General features: G+C 39.8%; 1 protein-coding gene across 5 annotated transcripts in view; it reads left to right on the top strand.

The window, feature by feature from the left end:
* PKIB (cAMP-dependent protein kinase inhibitor beta) overlaps positions 1-14,924 on the top strand; it is a 57,868-nt gene extending 42,944 nt beyond the window's left edge. For 4 of the 5 annotated variants that reach the window (XM_040058916.2, XM_040058913.2, XM_040058917.2 and 1 more), the window contains exons 2-3: positions 6,342-6,516; positions 10,265-12,914. In XM_040058916.2, the coding sequence (XP_039914850.1) occupies positions 6,369-6,516; positions 10,265-10,350 (234 nt within the window). In that variant the 5' untranslated portion in view covers positions 6,342-6,368 and the 3' untranslated portion in view covers positions 10,351-12,914. Of the gene's footprint in view, positions 1-6,341; positions 6,517-10,264; positions 12,915-14,540 lie in introns of those variants that run through there. The other variant, XR_009207656.1, reaches the window with a different exon arrangement.
* The last annotated feature ends 6,240 nt before the right edge of the window (positions 14,925-21,164 follow it).

Below are 21,164 nucleotides of genomic sequence, written 5' to 3'. Positions count from 1 at the left end.
TCCTCTCTTGTCTTTCCCATTAGTATGATATTGGCTTCATGGAAGTGATTGAAAATTCAACTGAAAGTTTCCAAGTTCCATTCAGAGGAAAAAAAAAAGTCCTACAGCTTTGACCAAGTTTTTCAGATTCTGTGCTCTAAAATGATGGACTTCTGAACAACAGCATCAAGATCTTGGGTGCTTCATTCAGTGCTTCTGAGACCAGGATATAGAGGAATGGTGCAATCATGATATCCCAGTCTGACCATTTTGGTATTAAGAAGATCATGTATGGAAGCTATTTTTGCACACTGTTGATAAGTATGTTGCTTCAGGTGCAAGAGTGTAGAGCAGGTCATATACCCAGAGCAGAAGTAACACACAAGATCTTTGTGTAAAATGTCTGTACAGCTGTGTACACTGCAAATAACCAAAAGGGAAAACCTGTTATACAATATACCAAACTTTCAAATATCATCCCAAAAATATCACGTGTTATATGGGCTGTAACAGACAGACTGCAAAGATGTAGAAGGACATGCTTCTGCACTGTAGATTTAGTGAGATGAGATATAATTTCGTTTCCCTGCACAGGAAAACAAATATTCATTATTTTTTCTGAGAACGGCCAACTCTGTTGGTACAGGAAATCCAAATCATATTTCTAAGGTGAAATACTAAAAATTACTCTTTGATTCTAGTTTAGTGATGTATTAAAAAAACTGAAAGTTTACAAATTTGCTTCTTTTTCCTTAGTGAATCACCTCTATTATTCATATAGTTAGCTATATTGCTTCTGCATAGTAAGAAATGTATTATTTCTTTTCCTATGCCCCAAACAAAACCAAAACCCCTGTGTTTGGATATACATATGGTAAAGATGTACTGGTAAAGAACACTTGCTTACTTTTCTGTGTACTTCCTAGCAGTAGGGTTGCCTGTGCGTAACAAATGTTCCTGATGTGAAGAAACACATGAGAGAAATTTTTTTTCTCACAAAATTTAGGTGAGTGCCCAGATTACTGTTAGTTATCATCATAATCTCTAGGCTGTCTTCCTTAAAAGCATGGATGGTTTTTTTTTTTCCTTTTCTGTGGTCCAGAAACACCTCAGGATAAAGCATAAGGATTACATGAGCATGTATAATGAGAATGTTCCTATTCTGAGACCTTTGGTAAGAGGAGACAAAGACATGAGGATGTAGCTGCAACAGAAGTGGATGTGAAAGCATGGCAACTGCATAGAAAGAAGATGTGGTTTTCATCTCAGTTGCACAGTGGAAAGCACTTCGTTCACTAAGTTTGCAGTTCTCCTTACTTAGAAAATTTTGAACTACAGGCTTTTGGGGTAGAGGTGCATGGAGAAAACTCATTACAAGTAAATAAAGACCAACTAAACACCACTTGAAGGACTAAAGTTTTTTCTGAATATATTAAGATGCTGAAATGCATCTTACAGTAAGAGACAGAATCAGTCAGTCTGGCTCTGAAAGTACTACTTGGCTACACTTGGCTATTGAATTTTTCATCTGTTTTGTGAGAAGATGTCATGCTTTCCAGTTTATTTCTACTAAAGGACATTCAGAATGAACAGTGTTTGGGAAATGTAGCTTTCTCTGATAGCATGGGCAGAGACTATTCGTAAGTTTTTTACAAAAGTGCCTGAATAGCAAGGAGTGATGTGTTTGGTCTTTCAAGCTCCTGCATGGAGTAGGTTACCACAGTGACAATGTTGGGAACTTTTTGATTTTTGATGAGGAATAGATTGTCCTTCCAAGCAGAACAAATCTGGTGTTCTCTACGTTAGACAGTAAAAAGATCAGAAGCAAAAACAGCTTTCACAAATACTTAAGGTGGTGATTTATCTATTTTCTAACAGATAAGAGGGAAGAAGAGACAACACTGACATTAAATGTGGACAATGGCACCTGCTACAACTAAATACCTTGAAGCATTATTTCCCTTGATTCTCAACACAAATTGTTTCAGGAGAATTATTTGTTCTTTTCCTGTCGTTTATTTAAACTAATTCTCACCAGATTCTGTGACTCATTTTCCCCCAAAGGAAATAAGGCTATGCTGCCAGCAAAAGAAGACTCAAAGATTAACAAACTAGCTGTCTTTAGAGAAAATGCCACTGGTAGTTTACCTGCCATTGTTTTGCCTGAGGACACTTACCTGAATATCTGGTAGATCATTAATTGAGTTTTGCTTTTGGCTGTAGTCAGTTTTCACAAGCAGGCATTTCAGAGGCATATATGAGAGGATTATTCTAATACTCCCAAAACCTCTTTAAGACTCTCTTGGCCCACTAATGAGCTGCAAAGTTAGTCCTGGTGATGGAGTGCTAGCTGGGATGTCAGTCATAGCCTTCAGTCTCTTAACTGGTAGGGACATGCACCTGCCTTCCTATTGACGCTCTGCAGACAGCCTCCACCCTGTCCAACTCCTTCTTTCAACCCAGTTGCCTTATACTTTTGGGTAGACTGGGCTTTTGCTATGGCAAAAAAGGGAGCTGGGGAAGTACAGAACTTTGTGATTTGGAAATCTGGCACTGTTCTTTTTGGAACTGTGCTCCATTAGTCTGGTGAGCAGCAACACGGGAGAAAAATGACAATAGTAATTTGGAAACTCAGAGAAGCAACTGCACACAGGCGTTGGCAAAATATGAGTATCTTTATCTTGGATAAGGCTAGAGCAAAATGGGTCCAATGAAGCGGAAGGATGTGCTGGCAGCAGCAGGAGGAGTGAATTTGAGAAAAATAGATGCTGTGCACATTGTAATTATTGTTTACTCTGTGAGGAGGCATGGATAATACTGTGCTTAACAGATGCAAGAGATGCCAGAAAGGTAGATATTTTCCAAGGAATGTATTAAAAAAATGTAAAGGTAGAAACAGATGAAGAGCAGTGAAACTCTGTATCCTTAACTGGATGTAGGCCTTAGAAAATACTGATAAAAGAGAGCCTCAGAATGAAATAGATTAACTCCCTTAGAATATTAACAAACAAAATGGCATTTCTCTCAAGTACAGCAGCAAGCTACTATGGATAATGTGTGTCATATGTTAGGAGTTGAGCTTAAGTTTTGGTTTATATGGACCTATAAATGGACTTATGTTTTGTAATGTCAGTTCTAAGTCTCTTGGGGTAGTCCCTCATCTTTCAAATACACTTAGAGAGCATGCTGTGCTAGTGCAGTATAGATAGAAAAAAACAAAGCTGAAAACCCTTAATGGTAAATGTTATGTATATAAAGGATGTTGTATTTTTAGATAGCTATATTTGAATTATGGCCACCAGATGGATGGATAATGATCAGCTGAATTTCTGTCTGACAGATGTTCTAGATTTGTCTAGATTTGCATACTTTTTTAATCAAGTGCATAAATCAAATTTCACTTACTTTAAGGCACATCAAACTGTGTCCTTCATCATCTGCCTGGGTTGTATAGTGTTATACAGTGGAGGGAGATTACATCAGAGGAGAAGGAGATGGGCTGGAGAGGAAAAGGAGGGATTTGAAACAAGTGCAAAAGTGCAAACTGTACTGCAGAAGAGAGTATCTTCATATGGCATGAGTTGTAGACTGGATTTTCTCCATTTAAAAAGTAACCATTTAGGGGCCAAAACACCCATGCAAGAGAGAAAAGAGGGAGGGGAAAGTCCACAAGGCAGGCTTGAGAAAGTGTATTTTGATATTAATGTTATTCTGTAGATTTTATATGAACAGCAGTCTACTCACAACAGTACTTTTGGCTCCACCACGTTAATGGCTGAAATTAAATGGGCAGGAAATGCAAGCATGCTGGTGTTTTGGCATTGAGAGTAATTTTAACTATTTTACTAAGCAGAAGAAGACCCCAAGCATTTTCTGTTCTGCAGTGTAATTTATAGTCTTTTTACTTGCTGTGGCGAGCATATGAGGAAAAACACTTAGGACACTTAAAGTTGAATAAATATGAACGCCCCCCCAAGAAGCCATGAGACTGTGTATATGAACATGGATTCTTTCTCCTTATTTTTGTATTTCATGCCAAGTGCTTATCTCAGCCTCTGACAGTATAATGCTAAATCTAATGGAGAATGTTGCTGCATGTTTGACCATTGGACTGGATCATCTTAAAGGTCTCTTCCAGCCTTGATGACTCCGTGATTTTTAAGTGCTTTCTGAAAAATGTCATTCTTGAATGCCCATGTATAGTTTCTACATTTTGCTACTCATGGAAAAATTTTCCTGTTTTCCTGCAGAACAGGAACCTTCTACTAAACCTCCAGATGAGATCTTTCACTTACTGCCCTTGGTTAAAGCAACCAGTTTATTTGCATGTTCTGGTCACTGTTCAGACTTGGTGGTCCTACTTGTGCCTTTGTTTCTTGCCAAGAAGGATTCATTTCTTCTATTGCAAGGTACTTAGAGATACAAAGAAGATTAAAAATAGTTATTGGTTTTGGATTGACAGAGCTGAAAGGTACTGTAATAAATACGATCAATTCGATAAATCAAAATTTGGAATTTTATTTGAGAGACAGAATGACAGTCTCGGACAGCCACAATTAAAAGGACAGCGTTGAGCCCGGGGTTGGCGCTGGGTGAACAATGATAACACACTCTGCCAGTCTGTTATCCCCCAAGTTCACATTTCTGGCTTGCAGCAGCCTCTTTTTATACACTGGATCGCTGAGAGAAACTCGGGATTTCGACGGTTCTTCCTCCGAGGCATCTTCATTAAACATTCATGTTCCAATTCTAAGAGTTTGAATAGGGCAGTGGGAAAGGACAATGCCGTTAATGGCTGGGCCCAGGTGTGGTGTGGAGATGTTAATTTCAGGAGGAGACGCTCTAGATATCGATCTGATGTAATCATCTGGTTCTCCGGGCTCTCATCTCCTTTTTCCGTTGTCATTGTTCTTTTTCTAACGCTTCCCGGCAGAGGCATTTTTGGGTCTCCCTTTCTGGTAATTCCAATCATTTTTATCTCGTGTCCCTCCCATGTCTTTTCAGGCAAGAGAAATTCCTGTACCTTTTCCGAGATACTTTCCTCTGAGTTAACTCTTAGCATACGGGATTAAAACAAAACTTACACTTATAGAGATTGCATTACATTTTACATTTTTTAACACGAATTAACTTTAGGACATATATCACAGTACTTTGATGGAGAAGAGAAAATATTTGTGGTAGAAATAACAGGTTGGCATCAGTAATCAAAGTTCTGCCTCTTCCTTTCTGCACATCAGAGCAAGTCATGTTTGATATCTACTTGTATATTTTTTTCTATCCATTAAATGAAAGTAATAATATTTCCCAAGCTTAGCAGACTTTTAAAAGGGAATCTGTGATGCTCTGCTTCTTATATGGACAACACTAACATGATTGACACTTTGCATATCCAGTTCTTAGTCTAAATACAGCCAGTTGTCAACGAAAAGCTGACAGCCTTCCCTCAGATTGGTCTCCGGTACCATCTGTATCCCTTCCCACGCAAAGCACTGACCGTATTTACAAAAAAGAGACAACATTCCTGCTCCCACATTGCAAACAGAACTTCATTCATATAGAGCGAGTAACTACTGTTTTTAATTGAGTAAAGGATACGTAATTATAAATTGCCCTGTTAATTATCATATTATTGTGTAAATGACTGTATTCTAGCCTTTTGTGACTGCTAAGGGCAGTTTTCACACCCTGTCTCTGTGTGCCACTTGCAGCCAGGTATCCTTCTGCTCTAGGAGTTCTCAATTCATCTGTTGACTCGGGGTGTGATCATGCAAACATCCCTGTCCCTGATCGAAAGCCCACTGTGGTCCTCAGTTTTCTCATTCAATTCAATGGGCTTTGAGACAGGGACCACAAGAGCATAAAACGGTTGGTTCCGTAATTTCCAGGAATCAGTTATTTATTTGATAAAAGTCACATGCTCAAGTGAAGGTTAAACCAGACTAACAAGCAGCAGAGGAAAACAAGTGGTTTCTGGGAAAAGTTTTGGTTTCTGGGAAGAGTTTCAGTTGGTGTTTTGAGAGGTCATTTTATAAAGTTTGATCCTTTGTGAAATGAGTTAGTTCTAACAAGATTCTAAATAAGAATCCGAACAAGATTCATAATAAGGAAAACATGTTTTACTTCGAACAGACTGTATGACAACAAAATTTTAGTTCTGATGTGCAAATGGCAAGGTAAGGACGTGCACAGACAGTCTTCTGTCTTCTTCAGGGGCAGAAATAAAGCTTAAACACTTAGTATTGAAATGTATGGCTTTTAATAACAAAAGAACCATTGGGCAAAGCCTCTGGCTATTGTACTATTGAGCAGGTGATTAGCATCCCTCAGGCTACAGCTGTTTTCTTCTTCTGTTTGTTCAGATGTTGCTATGAGGAAAGGAGTCAGCAATGACTGATGTGGAGCCCGTGGTCACAGATTTTGCAGCATCAGGACGGGCAGGCCGCCGAAACGCCTTACCAGATATCCTGGGCTCTCCTGCTGGTGCTGGGACTTCAGACCTGCCACACAAACTGGCCGAGCTCTCTGTTTCAGAAGGTAATGGCTGTGCATTCAGAAAAGGACATTTTTATGCAGATGTACTTTGCTTTTTTTTTAGACTTCCACCACCGTGCAGTTTTGATATCAATACTAATATTCCTTTCATCATTTAGAATTAAATTCAACCTTCCAAAGCAGTTATCACATGTGCCTCCTGATGAGACAAGTTAATATTAACCCATATCCATATCCATTCACAGATACAGTGTTAGCAGCTTAGGGAAACAGTTCAGTGGTGGGAACTGAATTCCAGTTCACTTGAGAGAAAATACAGTTGTATTTCCGGGCAACTAGGATAACACATCACTCCAAGTACAAATTCCAGCGTACTACTGCATTGAGATAACTTTGCATAAGACAACAGCTGTGCTGTTAATACAATGACAGCTATCCACACTCATGCATGTATATTAAGAGTAGAGTTTATAGTATTTTATTCCTGTTTAAGAGTAGAGTTTATAGTATTTTATTCCTGTTTAGTAGGCTTTTAACTTTGCTATCTGAGACCAGTGCCCTATTTTGTCATGTCCTTTAGATAAGGTGCCCTGTTGATATAGCAGAGGTCTAATCAACACCAGCTTTGTGAGTTCTTTTTTCTTTCAGAGTGACTTCAGGAGAATTTTCAGATTCATAAAAATCTGTTTTCTAATGCCTAAGAAACAAAAAATATAGACTGGCCCTGAGCGTGGTCTGCCCCTACTTTGTAAAATCTGAATCAGAATTATTTCACAAAACTTTTTCTTCTCATGCCCATTACTGTTGCTGTTGTGGTATCACCACAACAGATGGTCCTGCATCCAGGAGCAGTGAAAGTGTGAGCGCAGCAAAGGGGAAAGCAAGCCTGTACAGAAGTGTAAACGGTCCATGGATCTGAACTGAAGTGGATCATTAAAGGGATTCGTGGTCTCCAGGGTTGCAAAGGAGGTTTCCTTTTACATTGCCCAAAGAAATTACAGGATGTTAGGTGTACAGCCTCCTAAAGCACCGTAAAAGGCCAGGAGGGAAGGATTTATTTGATCTCAAATTGTTGTTATTTTGGTGATTTAATTTATAGTCATGTGATGCCTTAAGCTTTAGCTTTCATATTTTACATCACATGTATTTGGGGTTCTGTAATCTAAAGCCCACACGGGCCCATTAAAGGGCTGTTAAGCAGGACAGAAAGAACATTTCCTGGAGGAGTAAGAAGGGCCAAATTACCATAACCTGACTTGAACCAGAAGAAGTGAGGAAAATATGACTCTGAATGGGTTCTGGAAGAAGGCATTATTTTGTCTTGAGGTGACAATTTTCCCTTTGAATATGAAAATTATGTCCCTACAAAACAAACAGGAAAGAGTGGAAGTCTTTTTATAAGAAAAGTTACAGTATGGCATAAAGTAAGTATCTAGCCCTCCAGATGACACAATAGTCCTCCTCACCTAGAAATGAAACCCAGCTTTATTAGGTTTAGCAAAATGTACTGATGCTTTCTTAGAAACACAGGACCAGCACTGCCAGGATTTGAAGATTAAGAGCATGGAATTGTCCTTGGCTTTTGTCATTGACATATAGCTGTGCCAGAGCATGTTGGAAGGCAGCAGATTCTGTTATCAGCAGTTTACAGTAGTGATAATAGGAAGTGAATAAAGCATGCAGTTAGGTCCACTCTGACAGATTGGGTGCTTTCTGGGGATGGGAATTCCACAAGTATTAGATGGGAATTTCAGCCTCATTGTGTTGCATGTTAAAGTTTTTGATGAGACAAAAAGCAAACAAAGGAGAATTCATCAAAATGGAAAGACAGTTTTGTAGCTCAAATGCTGTGACAGGGAAACTGTTTGTGAAACTTTTGGGGCTCCGATGAGCATCCCTTTTGCCTATTTCTGACTTGAACAATAAGTCATTAAAAGGAAGTCATTTGCAGCTCAGAACAAAGAAATCAGATAAATGAGAGAAGTGAAGAAGATGGAACATGTGGCTATATAAAGTATGCCCTATTTTGTTGCCACTCTGAAATTCAGATTCAGTGAAGATTATGGGAAATGGTGAGGATGACTCTCTCCATCTTGTTTCAAATTTAGCTAATGCTCATTGGATCATACATTTCCTCTTTCTAAAATGCTGTCAGCTACTGTCATAGTGAAAAGTCAGGAACAGGATGTGGTAATACCTTCTGGTTTAGAAAAGAAAAGAGACTTTGCTCTATTTTTTTATGAATACACAAGGACGGTGTTTGTATGATACAAATGTCCAGATACTCTGCAAGCCACACGAAGCTGATGTTCTTGTAAGATCAACAGGAGAGATTCTGGAATCAGCTACTTATCTTGGAGCCTAACTCTGAAATGCAAACCATCTGTATCATGTCTGATCATCTGGTATGTAAGTTTTGGAGTGCTGAGACTTTCCACAGGTGGTCTGGAACCAGGTTGAATAATTGATTGGTGTCACTGGTGATCCAAAGGTTGAAGAGGAAGGTACAAGAAGTTTGAGAGCAAGAAGTTGTACTGGTCTTCCACATTTGGTGACCTGCATTAGGGCACCATTCTGCCAATAACACTCAGCAGCTTAACTAGCACCTAAGTGCCACCAAGTATGAGATTAGATTTCTTCTAACAAACTGGTTTTTTCCACCCTGTCTGAGAGACTCCTCTGACAGTAGATGTCCAACCTGCACAGAAAAAGCCAATAGAGAAGATTGCTCTGTCTCCCTTTCCACAACCGTGCTGTGCTGCATTAGGCTGGAGGCTGTCAAATAACTCGGTTCTTTATCGCTATAGAACTCCAAAGCCTCTGAATCTCTGAGGAGACTTAAGACATCAAGCAGTTTCTACCAAGGGCTTTAGCTGACAAATTGTGCACAGCATTATATATTTGCTGTGAAAGACCAAGATATATAACTCTTTTGGGTATTTTTGATTTTATAGCAAGTCAGAAAATGTACCCCTTAGATTATGACTGTGGAGGAGGTGGAGGAGTATGAAGTGAAGGACAGTACAGCCAGATGTGCTGAGCAGACCTCTCCTTGTCCCCAAAAGCTATGGACTGCCATAGATTTGGGTATGCTGTTACCACTGCTACTACCATGTGGGGCTTGAAGGTAATGTGAAAACTATTATTATGGTTTGCAAGGAAATCAATGCAAGAGGAGTTTCTGCCTCTCAGTGAGTAAAGTTGATCAAAAGAAACAACATGAAACAATGCATATAATAACCAGAGATACTGGGGAGTTTTTCTTTATATCAGTCATGCAAGCATTCAACTCTAATCTGTGGGAAAGTGAACTTCCAACTCAGAGTAACAGAAAATCCCCCATCTTGTGAAGACAGGGTAAATTCACGTAGGTATTTCTTGTCAAAGAAGGTCAGACAGATAATTGGCATATCCATAAACTGTAATGTTATCTACCTGAAACCACACAGTGCTTAAAGGAATGCAATATTCTAATTTGATTTTGGAAATTACCCAGAAAAAAAAAATAACAGTAGTACAAAGTTATTTTCAATCCATTTTTTACAGCCAAATGCACATTGATCAGCCTGTGCAAGAAGCGGGCACATCAACACCAACAGGCAGAGGCTTTTAGAAGATGCCTCTCAAAGTTCTTTATTTCTTGAGTTGGTCTCTCTTTCTAAAGCACCCATGACTGTGGTAGTAAAGAGCCAGTCCAAACAGAGATGATCAGTGAACCCAAATATTTGGTTGCATTAAAAAAGCTGTGAGAATGTGTGTGGTATAAATGTTTAATTCTGTCTCTGTTTAGATGCAGGAGCAGAGGGTGGAGAAGTGTCATCATCCAAAGCCTTGCTGGAAAGTCAAGAGGCGGAAGGAAAATGCAGTGATTCCTAACACTTAAGGACTTTTGGGTTCATGAATCCCATCAACAGACTTCCCAGTTTCCCTGTGTCACCCCTTCTGAAGTGTGGTAGCAACTTTAGCAGCACAGACATGACTTTGCAACACACTTGTACCTAGATGATTATGTGGATGGCATACAATTCTTTCTACTGTCATCCTTCAAAAGCAATGTTCTGCATATCCAAACAGGAAGAGAACTAAAGAATGTATCTCTTGTTTTCAGTTTCCTCTCTTGTTTTGGTTATAGTATTCATCCTAACTGATCTTCTTTGACAGATTCAATTAATATACCTACCAGCAATTAATTATTGTTTCAAAATAAAAATCCTGTTTCTTAATTTCCCAAGCCAGCTTCTTTTTCCCTGACACAGAGGTGTGTTCCCTCCCTGTAACGTGATATTAAGTATATATTAGATTACAGACATTATCTGTAATTTATCTCCTGAGATTTTTGTTCTCATTAGACAAATGTAGATGGGTATGAGAAAAAAAATAATTACACAAAATAAAATTTTCTCCTACTCCTGTTGCTGAAAGGTTGCATAAACTACTAAACATCAGCATTTGTTTTCAAACTCTCCTTACCCCTGTTTAATTATGGCAGATCATCTCAGTTCTCCCTCTCTTTGCCATCTCACCACTTTGGCCATTCATTTTCATGCTGAATATTGTAGCTGTTCATGCGTATCTAAAGTAAAGTAGGTATGTTTGTATATGATGAATATTATTTGATCTCACTGTGGAAATTAAATATCTATCATCTTTTCTGTCTTCAGTTGATTTCTTAATGTTTCGCCTGTAGGACAATATTTAAAGCCCAATAATACATATATCTTTTATTTCATCTGGATTTTGCTTTGTTGTTTGCTGATAGTGAAGATGTTTCAATCATTGTGATTTTACAAACATTTTAGGCAAAGTTTTTTCTCTACTGAAAGGACTTGTTTTGTTTTAGAGATCATGCTTCTGAAAATACTTGGCATTCATTCCCTTATTATAGGGGTTTAAGATTCAGGTACAGACATGAACGATTCCTTGGGCAGCAGCCACTTACGTACATCATGAAAACAGGAAGCATCTTGGATGGGTACATCCCACATGTGACTGGTATTCCATCTATGAAATATTTGTGTTACCTAAACCTGGCAGAGAGCTTGTAAGAGCTCAAGAGAGCTTATTAGGCACAACTTTCATTCCTACTGTGCATTTACTCATACCCTGGCTTTTGGGGACCATTCAATAAAGGATCCAGTTTAATTCACCTAAACTGACAATTAGTTCCCTCCTCTTAAACCTGTTTTCATTTAACAAATGCAACATCCCAATTTTTTTTCAGATTTTCAAAGGTAAAATAACTTACTCCACTGGATCTAAACAGGTGGCTTAAGAAAGTCTGAGATGCTGAACTAGCTGACACTGGAGGACCAGAGCTGAAAACCACAGTGGAGAGGGACTAGGAGGTAACTGTATTTGTGGTACACATGCTTGTTCTGGGTTGCAGTCCCATTCTCCTATAGCAGCCTCCTTTATAGCATCACAGTACATATATTGGTAAATTAGAAGAAGCTGTGGTGATCCCATCAAAATCAAGCATATGAGTATTACTGAAACATAAGTCCTTATATGCTTTGCTCTTCTGGGTCATGGCCTATATTGAATTCTGCACTTCGTTCACAGTTGCAGCACTGGATATGTTTAAGTTTCTTCTCTGATACAATACAAACATTTAAATTTGGGTTTCAGGAATAGATACTTTAGGTACTTTGTTAGTCTAAGCTAGTTTGAAATTTTTTGCTATTAATACATCAATTATGAACCAGCTGAATTTAGCAAATTATACATGTGCTAAATTTTATGTAAAAAAACCCCAGTCTATAACTATATACATAAATGGCATTAACTGCTCACAAATGTATAGTTTACGACTAGTCAAGAATGCTCAACACACTGCGTAATTTATTGTAAGCACTCAGGTGTTTGCTTTGTACTTGAGTACTTGAATGAATTTGAATGTACTTGAATGAACCTGTCAATAAAAATATGTTGCATAGAAAGAAGAATTTTAGCAGCAAATTTGGAAAAAACACCGTATTAAAACCAAGATTTAAAATGCAATATAATTAAAAGCTGGATGAACATTTTAAAAATATCTGTAATATGTTATATGTGTATTATCTAATTGCACATTAACCAAGTTACAAACACAGAAATGCTTCTTTGCCATGTGCATGTACCGTTTGTGTCTAAACAAGTATTAATCTAGACTGCATGAGACATTTCTTTATTAGTTAGTTGTAGCAGTAGGAATATTTAGTTATGCCTGGATTTTACCAAATTTCTCCAGTTCTGAGCCAAATGCATACTTCTGAACTTGTATAAACTGACTCACAAATTGACTGATGTGGGAGACATTGTACCACATAAACTTTGGTCTTTGGAGCAGAGTTTATTTGTTGTGCATGATTATTGACTCAGGCAGAAGGGAACTCACCCCTTTAGGCCTGTCTGGGGGGCTTTATGGTATGCTGTCCAGTACTCCGGGGCTTGGGCAGTTACTGTCTTAAGCACAGCTGAAGTTGGGGAAGCTTTGGTTCATTTTCTTGTTAGTGTGCTGAAGACAGATAATAGTCCTACTAAACTTCAGCTGAGTCTGTAAAGAGCAAATTAAGTGCTTCTGAATATGCTTGTCACTGAGCCAGTTTATCCAGTTTCAACCATTATCCAGGCTTTACCGCCCTCCTTTAGTTCAACTAATGGGTAAATGATAACACTGCATTCTCTTGGTTCACATGGCCACAACGTTATGGCCTTGAATAAGCAGTATTTTAAAACATGCTTAACTTTAAATGCAGAGGGGTTTCACAGGAGTCAGCAGAACTACTTAGGTGCCTAAAATTAGGTACATGCTTAATTACCTTGATAAATGACAGCAGCAAACGTCTATTTAGGCTAATCTGGTATTATAATGTATTAATATCAGTTTCCATTCCAGCAAGTTTGGTACAGGTAATAGCATATTTTTCATCATCTTACAGCACTATCCTGGGCTTTCATAGAGCGAAGAATTTCATGTTAGTATCCAGAAAAAAAAAAAAAAAAAAAAAAAAAAAAAAAAAAAAAAAAAAAAAAAAAAAAAAGTAACTTTGTTGTATCCATATTTTAGAACATAATGAAGCAATTATCCATTCTTACCCACTCAGCATGTTAAAAAAAAAAAAAAAAAAGGAAGTATCATTGTAATTTTATTGTGCATCTATAAAACAATTTAGGTATTTTGAATATATAGAAATTTCACCTTGATATTTTCCAGATGTCATTACAAAATTATAACTGCACTTGACTACTTAAAAACTGCAAGAGACCGGTGGCTATAAGAGGCTTAAACTGCACTTTACTACGACTACCACTTTACCTACTACCATTAGTAGGCTAAATGTCCTTTATGTATCACACACATAAAGTGGAATATTTCAAGGTTTAGCAAATTAATATTAGTTCATATTCCTCTCTTCTGTCTGCTAGTGTTTTGTTTGTGATAAAGTCCATGACGCAGAATTGAACAAAGACTTCATAGCTATGGATTTCTCTATGTGCATTCAGTGAGCATAAGCGCCAGATGGTGGTGAGTGTGGGTTCCTCCTGGTCCGGACAGCACAGACCAGTGGGGCTGAGCCCACCGGGGTCGCAGGGCACTTGCTCTGAAGTAGAAATAGCAAAGGCTTAAACTGTCCTGCCATCTAGTGGGATCCTGAACTTGTCAGGTACACTGTGCAAGGCGGTAGAGGGAGACAAGTTTAAGAGACCTCAAACCCAGCTGCAAACTGGGCTGGTAAGAGGCAGATTGTCTCTAGCTGATCCAACACATTCACTTCAGGAGTTTTGCTACAGGCCTCTGTATACAGAAATCCATGTGATTGCAAACAGGAAGCATCTTGTGTTTCAACCCATAAACTCTTATTCTAGCGCAGGTGTCCGAGTCTGGCTTGCAGCCTACCTTGCTTTAAGTGCCCACTCTGTGATTTGGGCTTGGGTGCAAGTCCCACCACAGATGACCGTTTTGATCTTTTTTAGGGATAATTGTGTTTTATCTTCTCAACCTGAAGCTGTTTTACTTTGGCTAGTAATTAGCAATGATTACTGAGAGCTCTTTCTTTACTGTCTTGGTTTATTTTCCTCTTCAGCCCAGTGGGGACCATGCCGATGGATGTATGCAACAGGAAGCCTGAAGGCCATCACTTCTTCTTGGGATGTGGCACATCCCAATGCCAGATGTCTGGATTTTAGTGAAAGACTTACATTTGATGGATAGTGTTGTGGGGGTTTTTTTTCTTGTTGTTGATTGATTGTTTGCTTGTTGGGGGCCGAGTGTGGCCTGTGTGCTGCAGGCTTTTCTGTGTTAAACATATTTATAAAAATTGCTTGCAATGTAAGGGCCCTGTTGTGAGGATTTGGACAATCCCTACCATTCCTGGGGCTCTGCTGTGCAAGGATTGATGCTGTAAATCCAGTGTTTATCATACAATGTTGGGAAAAGCCAATCTGTGAGAGACTGGCTTGACCCTACTCTGTAGGGCTCACTGTGCTTTTATTTCCAGACTCCTCGGGCATGTTTGTCAATGATACATCAGCAGTGTAAACATAAAAATAAAGAGCATTTGAACTGCTGGTAATGCCCAGTAATATTCCAGAAACAGGAAACTGGGTGCCTTATTGGAAAACTAAGGGTGCAGGAGCACTCCCGAGGGATGGGCTCCGCAGCCGTCAGGCGGCACCTCCCGCCCAGCCGGCACAAGATGGCGCCCGAGCCCGCGCCAGCCACTCAGCCGGGCCCTCGCCTTCCTCACAGCCGAGCCCCTGTCCGTACCCCGCCTCCCGGCTTCCCGGGCACGGCGGAGTTCGGGTCTCCTTCGGGATGACGGCTGCCCTGAGGAAAAGCAGGGCTGTGGCAGCGCCACAGGACGGAGGACGCGGCTCACTGTGAGCGCCGGGCAGTGGCGGCAGAGGGCGCCCTTGCACTGGCACGGCCTCAGCTCCAGCGGCCGCCGGCGCGGCTCGTCCCCACACGGACCCTGGGCTCGTCCCCACATGGACGCTGGGCTCGTCCCCACACGGACCCTGGGCTCGTCCCCACACGGACCCTGGGCTCGTCCCCACACGGACCCTGGGCTCGTCCCCACACGGACCGTGGGCTCCTCCTCACATGGACCGTGGGCTCCTCCTCACACGGACCCTGGGCTCGTCCCCTCACGGCCCTGGGCGCTGCAACTCCTGCAGCTTCCAAAGCAGGGGGAAGCGAGCTCTACAATCCAATCCTATCCCGTTCCTTCTTTCCCTCTTGATTTATCGTGTTACTCCGTTCAAAGCTTACATCCGTCTACTCTTTTCCTGTTCTTCAGTGCCCACCCCTTGCTTCACTCACGCCTGAAGCCCAACATCCACTGTTAGTGCTTTCAACACTCAGTGCAGAAAACGAATCTCTTTTATTACCTCCAAATTCGCTAAAATAGGACGGTAGAAGGACAACTCATTGCTGTTCCTCTCAGCAAGCACTGGGTAAATTTTACTTTGTCAGACAGACTCATGAGAGACCCTTGAGCCAGGCCCAGAACAGCCCTTGTCTCTAACACCAAAAGAGGGAAAGCTGTGGAAAACAAATAACATGTCATTATGCAAGTAAGAGGTGGTGTTGCAATCTGAAAAAGTGCTGAAATAAGTTTCTCCCAGGCATCTTCCTTCAGACAGCCTTTGAACTTTGCTGCCTTTTTTTTTTTTTTTTTTTTTAACATTGGCTGTTGTGACTCTGAACTTCTAGGTAATTTTATAAAGGATGAAATGAAATGCTAAAATGTAAGAAGGAGTATATTTAAGGGAATGGAGACAAAGGACAATGAGGTGGAGTTAATGGCATGACAGTTGCACTGTATTTCCTCTCCCCAGCCCTTCTTAGCCCTTCTTTTTTGCAGAACATCTGAGCCAGTCATGGTGCAACGAAGTCAGCCTGGTCCTGCACCCTCCACTGGTTCTGGACTCTGGATATTTTGAGCTCTGGGTGCAAGGCTGATCGGTCACTCAAGAAAGTTTCAAAGGTCTGGAAGAAGATGCTATTAGAAGCCTTGTTTAAATATTACAAGATTAGTTAATCATTTTGACCATAGAGGGTCTGGTTTATGTTTACTGTTGCCACACTGAGGAGGAAACCTTTCATAACATGTATGCATGAATGTATGGAATTAAAGGAACAGTGGCAGTATCTATACCTCCCCACTCGTACTTAGTGCAGTACAGTCCACAAAGTGAGTCCCATGATTATCCAGGCAGGGACTAAATGCCTGCTTTCCTTTCTGTGTATATCTGTATTTTTTCCTGTAACAGACTCTGGATTTGGCAAAGCATGAACCCACACTTAGCAAGTGGGATGTGTTTTTAAGTTTCCTGGTATAGACTTGTCTACTGTGACCATCTCATGTGATTTCTTGCACAATTCAGGATATAGAACTTCTCTGAATTACTTCCTGCATCATACCCAATAGGTGTGGCTGTTAGCATAGTTTACAATTTGCGGGATTAAAAAGTCTTGTAAGGCAGTTTGAAAGCTGCCCAAAGGCTTAAGTCTCCTCACAGGTAATATGCACTTCATTTTTAATATAAATTTCTGTAAGTTTAACTTTCACTGACTGGAGTTTTGTGTACCAGACTGAAGAGACCACTGTTTCTCTGGGATTGTCTCCAAATATCCTGTATGACTAAAATTTTCCCCAAGCTTGTCTCGGCACTAGTCCTTATTTAAAGCTAGTTATGAGCTATCGTAACCCTGCAATGCTTCAGGTTGCTCTAAAATGTTGTGTTCCAGGTAGTTTATGTGTTTAGACTCATGAAAACTCAGAAATGAGTCAGTGCTTGGTCACAAACCAATATGTAAAGCAGGGATACGGTTGCACTCTTGAATGAGTCGAGTTAGGTATGTAATTCCAGCTAGGTCACCCAGCATGAGGTTTCATTTCAAATGCCTGATGTGTGTCAGGCATTTGTTCATCCATGACAGGCCCATATATTGATAACCTAATTAAATTATTTATCAAGACTGTGGAATTAATATATTTCTCCAGGTGCACTAACACTGCTCTTTAGAACTTCTGAGGAAACAGCTTGCTCTGGGTGAGAGATTCCCATTTAGAGAACATAAACCCAGAGGAGTGTGGCTCCAGCTGCATCTGGGAGATCATATCTGGCTCCAAAAGGCTGTGACTGTGTCCTGTCAGTCCCTAGCTCAGTGGAACAAAGGAGGAGCTTTAGAATATACAAATGCAGGCAGTTAATGAGTTTTAACTTTGCATCTGTTTTACAAATTCAGTTTTCTCAAATTCTTGAATTCTTGAAATTCAGTCAAATAAAGCTGATTTCACTTCTTGCCTAATCTCAGCTGGTACTGAGAGTGATTGCAGTATATTGTAGAAAATGGAATGCTTTGGCATGGACAAACTGAATGAAGGTACGTTGAGCCATTCCAAAAATATCTTAAATTCAGCCCTGCAGATTGCACAGTTGTTTCTTATTTTGCTGAAAGGATTTACCTTGGGGTTGATTAGCTTGAGATTTGTTATACTGAATCCCAAATAATCACACTACTTTATGTATTTCATTGCCTCCATAGCGTATTCTAGGGCTACAGAAAGAGAACATGATATTTTGACATATGACAAGTTAATCTCATACCTTTAACACTGTAAAATTTATATTGATGGTGATAAAAATCATTCCTTCCTTTTCTATAATACAGAGTCCTTGGACCCTCTTAAATAAAGAGGGTCCTTCTGCTCCACTAATATTCTCACTAGTCTGCATGGAACACCAAATCTCCACGTCTCTCAGAATCAGCTGAAGCAGGTCAAATGAAAGTCATCAAATCTCCTTAAAACCTATGTGCTATTTTTCCATTCCTCCTAATAAGAACTATTTTAATTTAATATGTTCATAGTATTCACATGCCTTCTAAATTTCTCTGAGTCATTATTACCCCTGAAATAATCAGGTTGCTTATTTATAAACTTTGTTTCTTTCTTCCTTTACATATGCCCATGCTGAAATTGTGTCTGGAAGGCTGATTTCTTGCATTGATTTTTTTTACAGTAACTAGACAGCTATTGTAAGTGACACCCAGTATCAGGCATTTCTGTTACAGTTTAAAGGCTTTTAAATTGCTTTTCTATTCTTAAATGTAAAAGAAAGAAAAGACAAATATTAGAATAACAAAGGCCTAATGGCACAAAATTAAAGTAATTGCATCTTCCATAAATTGAACTGGGAGCAGGAAGGTGGCTGGGTTTAATGCAGGCTAATTCATTGAGGAGAATGTCTGACTTGAGTCATCTAACTGTAAGTGACAGTAATATTAAACAAAAGATAACAACCTCCCAAATGCCTTTCAGATGCAGAGAACACCCTGGAGATATTTCGTAGCATTTGCTTCCTTTAAATCATTGTCAACTAGCTGTCTTCCCAGCTTAAACCAATCCAAATATATGTCTAATAGTTCATAATGAGGTATTAGTGTATATTTACTTTCCAAGACTCTCCTAATCTCATGTCACACCAATTTGTAACATAAGAGAGAGTCTTACAAGAGTGAAATGCATGATCCACAGACCACTTCATTTTCACCAGTTAGCAACCAACACCAGAATTAGACCTTAACATGACTTGTGTCTAATGTTAGCCTGTCCTGGCATTATTTTGCTTGAGGCTTACAGTTGTAGGAAACCTACTGAACATGTTCCTAAATTTTGCCTAAGATATGTCATGCCCTTAGAAGGGATAAGGTGTCAACATATTTTTCCTGCTCCTGCCTGCATTACCTTGCACCACACCCATCATCTGGTCCAAAACTCCAGCAAAGCCCTTCCCATGGCATTTATGTAGCACAGAACTGGATTCATACAGATGCTTTGTCCCTGGGGCCATTCTGTGACCACTTGCTTGTGCAGCTGCATAATTAGGTGTCTTGTGAGGCATTTATTTCTTGTTGAACCTAAGATTTCTAATGAACTGTCTGTTGATAGAGTAAATAAACCTAGGTATTTTATATGACTCACCAACAGCACTGAGATGGTTTATTTTTATTAGGGGGATCCACAAATCTCAGACAACTAGAAGACATATGAGATAATTTTAGTTAAGAACATTCTACTGCGCTGCTTGACATTAGTTTTTTTCTGCACCACCAAAAATGAAATCACACTCAGCCCTGAAGTAACAGACACTCATCTGATGCAATAGCTACTAAACTCTGTTCATTTCTTTATTACACTGAGAACTAAGCTGCAGAGAGAATCACAGCAGGGCATACAACAAGCTTAAAATTTGCTGAGAATACCCTTGCATGCTGTCCATAAATAGAGGAAACGTCTTTCAGCTGCACATTATTTTCAGTTTCCTTAATTCAAAAGTAGACCCCTAAATGTTTCATAATTCTGAGTTTAAAGAAATGCCTAAGTGAGCTAGCACAGCCAAATCCTGTTGTCTTTCAATGGAATTCAATTCCTGAAAGGCCTCTGAATGCCTACATCTGCTTTTGTACCAGGGGAGTTAGGCCCTGGTATCACTGCTACCCTTTGTTGCACATATGGGTACAAGATGCTCTGCAGTTCCTGGACTTCCATTGCCAGAAATGTTTGAATAATGCAATCATCACTACATTATCTGAGGTCTTATAACATAGTATCCCCTTAACATAGTATTCCTGGCTATTGTACAACAAAGACGGTGAAAAGACAGAGATTGAACTGCGTTGGTGTAGCAAGAGAGCCCTCCCTTTATTATATCCAGAGACGGACTGAGCAGAAGGACAGATAAACCTGACTTCAAATACTAACTGCACCAATTTCCCTACTTTTCTACAGCCAGACACTAAGCCTTTAGTGACTGGCTGTTGTGATTAGATGCTCACCAGTTCCTGACATAAATTATGAGGAATCCACACATGACAGAACCTCATGGTCAGTCTTTTCTACCACAGCAGCCTGGTGACCATCCTGTGGTGTTCCTCCACCACACCTTTTTTTTTTTTTTTTTTTTTTTTTTTCCCTTCCCTGAAGAAGTAGAGGTTTTGTGGGTTTTTGGCATTTTGTTTGTTTGTTTGTTTGTTTTCTTTCAAGTATTAAATGAAGGCTGAATGAGGCTGACAGCCTCATTCTCTGAATGTCTGAGGGTGTGTAAAGCAGGGATACAACAGGGAAAAAATAAGCCATAAGTAGGTTGTCTGTCCAGTATTTGAAGGCTGAAGGTTAGAACAGTCTCACCAAATGGCCTTTGGAAGCAAGGATTACTCATTATACAGGGATATCTTGCTGCAGAATTTTCATCTTTTAAGCAGACCTTGTACAGGGAATGCAAGTGTGCCTACTTAACACTGCTCAGGTAGTGTAAAGGAGAATGAATCCCTGTCTGTTCAGAATCTCCAGAGATAATATTTGTCACAGCAATACACAGTCTGTTAAAAACATCCAAGTGCTGACATCACAAAAGAAACTCCAAGCTGGTCTCTTGTGCAGCAACCTAAAATGCACGCCAGGTCAGTGTATTTCACACCATGATCTCTGTTTCAGCCATAGCAAAGCATTTATGTCAATCAAGATGACTCGTACTAGTTTTTGATGTTAGCATAACTCGTGCATAAGTGTCCACAATCAAACACAGGGCATAAGAGGCTATGGAAAACATTTTGAACTGTGGCTTGTCACCCCACAAAGGAGTCAATAATGTAACATTTCCTACTGTTGATTTACCCTGATCCCAAATCATCACTAATG

Source organism: Hirundo rustica, chromosome 3, assembly GCF_015227805.2.
Source record: "Hirundo rustica isolate bHirRus1 chromosome 3, bHirRus1.pri.v3, whole genome shotgun sequence".
Lineage (NCBI taxonomy): Eukaryota > Metazoa > Chordata > Aves > Passeriformes > Hirundinidae > Hirundo > Hirundo rustica.
Note: the sequence above shows the minus strand (reverse complement) of the source record. Positions and strands in the feature narration are given on the sequence as shown.